The sequence below is a fragment of the Coregonus clupeaformis genome, unplaced genomic scaffold, assembly GCF_020615455.1.
Source record: "Coregonus clupeaformis isolate EN_2021a unplaced genomic scaffold, ASM2061545v1 scaf5923, whole genome shotgun sequence".
NCBI lineage: Eukaryota > Metazoa > Chordata > Actinopteri > Salmoniformes > Salmonidae > Coregonus > Coregonus clupeaformis.
Window position 1 is genome coordinate 1 of NW_025539377.1, and position 8,423 is coordinate 8,423.

General features: G+C 44.6%; 1 protein-coding gene across 1 annotated transcript; it reads left to right on the top strand.

The window, feature by feature from the left end:
- Positions 1–4,260: 4,260 nt before the first annotated feature.
- On the top strand, positions 4,261–7,130 carry LOC123490959 (hepatocyte growth factor receptor-like; the record flags this gene model as incomplete). The annotated part of the gene is made up of 2 exons (XM_045220774.1): positions 4,261–4,500; positions 6,981–7,130. Coding segments are annotated over exons 1-2 (390 nt in total), but the record flags the coding sequence as incomplete, so codon positions are not given.
- Positions 7,131–8,423: the final 1,293 nt, after the last annotated feature.

Genomic DNA, 8,423 nt, shown 5'->3' on the forward strand with positions numbered 1-8,423 from the left:
TACATATACTGAACAGGGACGGCTTGTTCAATAGGGACGATATGGGCAACGCGACTGCCAAACGGGAAAAGGAAGGGATTTTTTTCTAATCAATTATTTAAAAAAAAAAAAAATTTTTTTTTTTTTTATAAATTTATAAAAAAATTATATCACGGCAACAGCAGTTATCAGTGTTCACGTCTGATCTGCCAGCCACTAAATGTCAAATCAGGCTAAAGTCGTGCTTCAAATGGCCCCCGTGCTTTTTGGGTGATTTCAGTCAGGTTGAAAATCGCCCAGAAGTCTCAGCCTGTCATGTAAAAATCTATTTTTTCACATTTCAAAGCTAATACATTCTCTATGGGTGTCTGTGTGCATGCACTTATGCGCTTCTCGTCATACGTGGTTAACGTTGAACGTAACAAGACAATGGCATGCTAATCCAGCGTCTATGTTGCGACGCAGTGTGGCGTTATTTTATGTTTTTAATTTGTAGACTTAGTTTACAAACATTCGTGCAAACATTCTGCTTTGGACTGATCTTCGGTTTTGGACGATCTTGTTGATCGGGTACATACCCGCTATCGAACGGACTAAATAATGAAAACGCTGCTGGCAGAGAGAGGGTGGAGCCGCCACCTTCACCCTGGTCAGAGCGGACCGCGATCCTGGTAAGAGAGCGACTGTACCCCGACATTGAACTGCTTTCTGTGTCATTGAACCTTACTATTGTTGATAAACAAGTTTACTGGAGAACGGAGAAAAAGTAGAGACTTTTGGACAAGGTGGATAATTGTATAATATAAGGCAGTTTATTCAGAGGTAAAGATATCTGCAATCGCGTTCACGGACCCGTTAAGTGAAACTCTTTAGGAGCTATAAATCAAGCCCCATTACTCACCATATCAGATAAGAGAAATTGCTGCAGCTACATATATTTTACATCCTGGCCCTACATAGTTCACTATTTGCATCACTTACCAAAAATATTACATGTGGTCAGTATATGCTTCGGAAAGTGGAGATGAGCATAGAACGTCAAAGGCAAAGTAAACATTGCTGAGACACATTGCGTTTGCTAGCGAAGAGATTTGTTGTGGCAAATGAACTTGGGCTGGGAATTGCCAGGGAACCTCACAGATAAGATATATGCATCAGCATTCGCGAGTCTCATGATTCTATACGTGATTAAGTATTCGATACTGGATTTTATTGCGCACCATATGTTGTTGCAGAGGGATCAGAAAGCCATGAGAACGAGTTTTTGATCAGTCATGGAAATAAAAGTGCTGAAAACAAATTGGCTCCCAATGTGAAAGATTGAGAACAAGCTATGAAGGAACAATAATGGTGTTTTGGTGCAGGGGTACAGCCAACTAGCGCTAAAATATTGCGATATTGTCAATACAGTATATCGTAAAGTATCACTATGGCAACTCGATTTCTTTCACCCCAATCCCTCAAATTAACGGTAAATAACTGAATTGTTTGGCCCCACATTTAGCTAAGATGATTAGCTAGCCAGCTAAGATGTTTTATTTAGTTAGCAGTCGATCTACAATAGTTTACTGTCAATAACATGTCTCCAAAAATGACGTGGTGTCCCAATTGTGTTTGACATTTTAACAATTGCAATGCGATCCATGAGTATCCACTTTCTGTAGCTCAGCTTGGTAGAGCATGGTGCTTGTAACGCCAAGGTAGTGGGTTCGATCCCGGGACCACCCATACACAAAAATGTATGCACGCATGACTGTAAGTCGCTTTGGATAAAAGCGTCTGCTAAATGGCATATTATTATTATTATTATATTATTATCTGAAGAGAATCAAAACATTGTGTGCAGACATTTTATGCACAAATGAAGTAGGTTCAATCTAGTAGTTCTGATCTTCTGATTGGTCCTGATGAGTTGGTGAGGTAATCCTCAGGCTACTGTCACTGTTGCATTGGCTCTGAGTGGGGTTCTCTGTCTTCGAAACATGTTCAGCCTAAGAGAGGGGATTTTTGTGTGTGTGTGTGTGTGTGTTTAACAGTGATGATGTGTGTGTGTGTGTGTGTTTAACAGTGATGATTGTGTGTGTGTGTGTGTGTGTTTGTGTGTGTGTGTGTCCTCAGAGCAAGAACTCGTGAGTTGAAGAACTGAGAGGCCTATGAAGTCGGTGTTGCTCCTTGGCCACCTGCTGACAAGGCTGACAAGATAGGACCCTTTTGTCCATTGTTATTGGATAGGAACATAACTTATAACCAGCTCCCTGACCTAAATAGATCTTAGCACAACATTTTACTCAACATATCATATTCCATATTCACTATAACAAATATATTTACTACGACATTAGCAAGAACCGCTACATCCTCAGCCGGCTAATCCAGTGTGTGAAGTTTTGACGGCGGTTTGAGTTAGCTTTGCCGAGGCAAAGATGAAACTGAGGGCTCCACCAACCCTGGTAAGCCACACTTTTGAGATCAGTCAATAAATGCTTCTGGTATTGACTTATATGCGCCCTGTCTTCATGTTGTTGCTGGACATATCTTTTTTTAAAATGTGTGTAGGTCACCTAAATCATCGAGAAAATTGCCCCCTCCTGAGAATTTTTTCAGGAGCCGCCACTGATACTGAACAAAAATAAACATAAACGCAAAATGTAAAGTGTTGGTCCCATGTTTCATGAGCTGCGTATGGAACAACCAGAAATGTTCCATACGCAAAAAAAAGCTTTTTTCTCTCAAATGCGCCATGATAATCCATCCTCCTGACAGGTGTGGCATATCAAGAAGCTGATTAAACAGCATGATCATTACACAGGTGCACCTTGTGCTGGGGACAATAAAAGGGCACTCCAAAATGGGCAGTTTTGTCACACAACCCAATGCCACAGATGTCTCAAGTTTTGAGGGAGAGTGCAATTGGCATGCTGACCTTAGGAATGTCCACCAGAGCTGTTGCCAGAAAATGGAAATGTTCATTTCTGTACCGTATGCCACCTCCAAAGTCGTTTTAGAGAAATTGGCAGTACGTCCAACCGGCCTCACAACCGCAGACCACATGTAACCATGCCAGCCCAGGACCTTCACATCCGGCTTGTTCATTTGCGGGATCGTCTGAGACTAGCCACCCGGACAGCTGATGAAACTGAGGAGTATTTCTGAGTGTAATAAAGCTCTTTTGTGGGGAAAAACTCATTCTGATTGGCTGGGCCTGGCTCCCAAGTGGGTGGGCCTATGCTCTCCCAGGCCCACCCATAGCTGCGCCCCTGCCCAGTCAGGTGAAATCCATAGATTAGGGCCTAATTTATTTATTTCAATTGACTGATTTCCTTATATGAACTGTAACTCAGTAAAATAATTGAAATTGTTGCATGTTGCGTTTTATATTTTGGTTCAGTATAGATTCAGACTTGAAAGTGGTTCTATGGTTCAGTCATCAGCCAGCTTTTGACATTCTTTTAAAAATAAGTTCTGGTCGGTATAGTTTGTTCCACTCAGCACGCCGGTATACCTTACTGGATAGACTCTTACATTTGAAACAGTCAATATAAGAGTATTAGACTCTGGTATTGCAGCAGATGCTGGTTTGGATTCTATACAGTATTGGATGTTCTGTAATAACTTTGGGCTTTATTATGACCTGCTGGAATCTGGAACTATGATCTGCTGCATTGAAAGGAATGTTTCAGGAAAAGATGACATATGCACATTCCTTATCTCTGAGCAGGTGCTGGATATTTTTCTACAAATATATAATACATTTCAAAAATAAAAGGTGAAAAGAGACTCTTATAATGTTTTCTCTTATGTGTTTCTCAATTCGGTGTCTAGCTCAATAGCTCTTATGGTAAAGCTCTAGTGATGGGAGGCTTTTTAGTTTGAATCCAGCGTGGTATATACACACTGCTGTTGTGCCCGGAGCAAGGCACTTCAATCCCACTGAAGCTGTATGGAGCAGTAAATGGATAGTGTGTGCAATTAGACAGCGTGTAATTAGCCCTGGGATGAAAAATAAATAATGTATGCACTTACTAACTGTAAGTTGCTCTGGATAAGAGCGTCTGCTAAATGACTAAAATGTAAATGAAAGCATCTGCCATGTGACGGATTAGTATGTGTACTTGTTATGTGACAGGGGAACAAGGGAAATGCTGGAGGAATTTCCTGAAAACACAATTGCAGTATGTGTGCATACGTACGTGTGTGCACATTGTAACTGCCATCGTTAATGCAGTAAAGGACAATGTATTGTGTGTGTGTGTGTGTGTGTGTGTGTGCGTTACTTACGCTATGTGCGCGTTCTCTCTCCAGAGCTGTACGCAGGGTGAGGACAGGCTGGCCATCCTGTGTACCACTCCCTCCCTGAAGGACCTGGGCCTGCAGCCTCCTGTGGTCACCAAGGTGGCGTTCATCCTGGATGGTTTCACCATGCCCCAGTTTGACCTGCTCTATGTAGAGGACCCTTGCTTCGAGGACTTCCAGAGACCCACAGTCACATCCAAAGGCAACAAGAGCATCCTGGAGATTAAGGTGAGACATGTCAGATCATTAAAAGTCATGGCACCTTTTTATTCCCTAACTGGGTTTTAATTGACCTCCTGAATTGCCTGTATTTAAGAGGAATTGACTCTGACAATATTAAGGTGAGACATGTGAGGTCCTCTCTCCCACATCCCCATTCCCCCTCGTCCCTTTCCCCACGACCACCTCTCCATGCAGGCCTCTACGCTTACCTTTTTGACAAGGAGCACATGTGCGCCTAAGTTGAAAAATGAAGGTGCACACAAAGAAATGTAGGAGCACAATGAAAAATATTTTAGGTAATAAAGCTTGAATCCTTCATTTTTCTAGGTGCACTGGTGCTCCTAAATTAAAATTCCAGGTTGCACAGAAGAATATTAAGGCGCGTATGCAAGCAAAAGGGTCGCACTGTAAAGCCCTGCCATGATAATAATGACTAGGGTTTTGGTCAGTGCAATTACCAATGCATCCATTCAGAAAATGAATTAAAATGGGAAAAATCCTAATTTAAAACAAATGGCGCTTCCAGTTTCTATTCTGGAAGATAATTAAAATGGAATTGAACCCTGATTGTAGCTAGCGGGACTTTGCTCTCCGACTCTCCTCGACACCCTTCCACTGACTCAACCTCGCTCATCTGAGGTGGGAAGGAAACAATACTGGGGGTTTGTATACTGAAACAAAACAGGAAAAGGAGTCCGTTTCCCATCGCTCACCCCCTACACTTCCCTCACTCACTCCTCCGATCCCTCTCCTCTCCTCTGTGTATTCTCTCCATCTTACTGCATTGTTCCAGGTTCCCGAGGTCAAAGCCCTTGACATATTAATGGCGGGTTTCAAACGTGCAACCTAATTTTTCTGGGTAGAAAAACGTGTTTTTTTCCACAATGAAAACAATTATAGCTTTTATTTTTACTCTGGCAGCCCGATGCTTAGTGACAGCTGTGCGGAACAGGTCGCACGGGATCCTGGATCTGCCTTTTTCCCAGGCATGACCTTGGCCCCATGGCTTAATCCAGCCCCTCCCCCTCCTTTCCCTCTCAGTAACCTCCCAACCCCCATCTAGGTCCCAGATGAGCTCCCATGAGCCCCCATGAGCCCCCATTACCCCAGGGACACCCAAGGCCCTGGGTTGCACTGTTATAGGGTACATTTGGGGCCATCTGATATCTTTGCCCCAAAATGTCCGCCAGTCAGTAAAGGTTACTGATAATGTTATTAGTCTTGGCTGGTGTAGAGCTCTTATCTCTACAGATCGCTCCATGGGAGGGTAACAAGCATCTTAGCCCAGATTAGCACCACAAACTCTGTTTGTTTGGATAGACTGTTTGATGCCTGGCAGAAATTGTATAGTTATTTTCTGTATGAGATATGTTGCTTTCAATGACTCGTAACCACACATTAAATGTTACACACAACCTCAGAGTACATACATGAGATGACACATTTGTTGAGAGGAGATGAGGGATTGTACATATTATGCAATATGCTTTGTATATGTTAACATACTGTTGATATTAGAGTTTGTTATTGTCTCAGTGGCCATGTGTGTGCGTGTGGGGGGGATTGTAAAACAAGGAACTTCTCCCTCGTGGGGACATTTCCCACATCCCATGAGGACAAAGACTATTTTAAGTTTAGGATTAGGGTTAGGGTAAGGAATTAGTGATTGGGGTTAGGGTTAGGAGTTAGGGTTAGGGTTAGGGTTAGGGTTTAAGGTTAGGGTTATAGTAAGGGTTAGGTTTAGGTTTAGGGTTAAGGGTTAGGGAAAATAGGATTTTGAATGGAAATGAATTTTAGGTCCCCACGAGGATAGAAGAACGTGTGTGTGTGTGTTCACATGCACTGCACTAGTTGACACATACAGTTACACAGTGCAGTTTGGGAACAGGTGCGGCCCTCCACTCTGTGTCAAATCTGAAAATCCCAGGCTGTCACTCGAGGAATGTGATCATTCTTTTTATTGCCTTCTGCTATGCTCATACGGCACAACCAGGCAGAGTGAGAGGCAACTGAGCTGTCTGTGTGTGTGTGTGTGTGCGTGTGTCAACCAAGCAGTTTGAGAATAAACCATCAGGCGACAGTGTTAAAGTTGAGGCAGTAACATTAGAGACTGAAAGAACCAGACCATTTACAGTCCTAGAGCCAAGCGAAATGTGTGTTTGGGAGTAAGTGTCAGAGCATGTGAGAGTAGCCAAGGCAGTCCGGGTAAGGGTGAAATGCCTTCCTTCAAAATTCCTCTCTTTCCGTCAGAAGAGCCCTCTTCGACAAAAGGGTTAGTTAGTTTGTATGCAGACGCAGAGAGGCTTTTGTCTCTGTCCTGGAGAGAGGGGTCACAATAACAGTAATGATCCCACAACCAGTGTCTCAGTCACTTCCACTAGAACCAGTTTTGAGCAAGCGTGCGTGCATGTTGTAGGACTCACTGAGGTTGATGTAGTACTGCATGTGTATATGATTTTATACTGACTCCATTTCCCCCTTTCCAGGTGCCAGGTCGTATGGATGTGGAGGCGATGAAGGGAGAGGTGTTGAAGGTGTCTAACAGGTCCTGTGAGAGTGTGACTGTGGTGGGTAACACCCTGGAGTGTACTGTCCCCATGGAGTTACGGGATGCCACCAATGAACTCGAGGTGGAGGTGAGGGACACACACACACACAGAGAGAGAGAGAGAGAGAGGAGAGAGAGAGAGAGAGGAGAGAGAGAGAGAGAGAGAGAGAGAGAGAGAGAGAGAGAGAGAGAGAGAGAGAGAGAGAGAGAGAGAGAGAGAGAGAGAGAGAGGAGAGAGAGAGAGAGAGAGAGAGAGAGAGAGAGAGAGAGAGAGAGAGAGAGAGAGAGAGAGAGAGAGAGAGACCTAGTACAGACACATGGACAAAAACACACACTCCCTTCCAGCTGAACTCTCAGTGAACACTTCCAAACAGTCCCCCCATCACCCCTAGTTAAACATTAGTGAGAGCACCCTACCCTCCCTTGGATCTCTGAGCCCTCCACTTCAGCCCTTCACTTGAAACAGCCCCTTGTCTACAGAGACCACTTCAGACCACTACAGACCCCCCCAGTCTAGCAGCCCCACTCCACAGCTCAATAAAGGCCTTGTTGGGCTGCCACTGCATCCATACAGAGGGCTCTGTGTGTGGTGTGTGTATGCGTGCGTGCATTTGTGTGCGTGAAGCATGTGTGTGTGTCGTGTGTGTCCTGAGTGTTGGTATTGATAGATTAACTGATGTCAGTGTCACGGTTTACTAAGCCAGAACCCAGAAGCAGACCAGGACAAGGTAAGTGGAAACAAAGGTGAGTGTTTATTTAACTGATCCACGAGTGATGCTGAATAATCCAGGGAACAGAGCGGGCGGCGTGGATGAGTTGTTGAGGGTGCAGTAGTTGGTCCAGATGATTGGCAGCCTACATCAGGCAGAGGTTGGGTGAAGGTTCCCGGACGAGTGACTGCAGTGGTAGAAACAAAAACGGAGGTAAGCATACAACAAGCAAACAAGGTGCAAAACAACAAAACTAATGCTCTAAGCTGCTAAGACTGATCCGGCTGATAAACATACTGTTCATGGCTAAACGATCCGGCAGGGAATGGATGTTAGGACAGAGCCTAAGAAGGGTGGATGAGTCAGGACCAGGTGTGCAGATTGCTGATGGGATGCAGGTGCGGGAAATCAAGAGAGCTCCCGCCTAGCAACGTTGCCCGGCAACCAGGCAGGGAGCGTTCCTGGAACCCTCGGGAAACTGGAGATCTCGAGAAGAAAAACTAATCCCCAGCACAGAAACCGACTCAGACTGCAGGATCGTTACAGTACCCCCTCCGACTCAACGCCACCGGGCGGACTCCCCGGAGCGCCAGGATGGAGGCGGTGAAGTCACGGAATGAGGTCAGCATCTAGGATTCTGTCGCCGCGGGAATCGAACTCCTCTCTTCAGG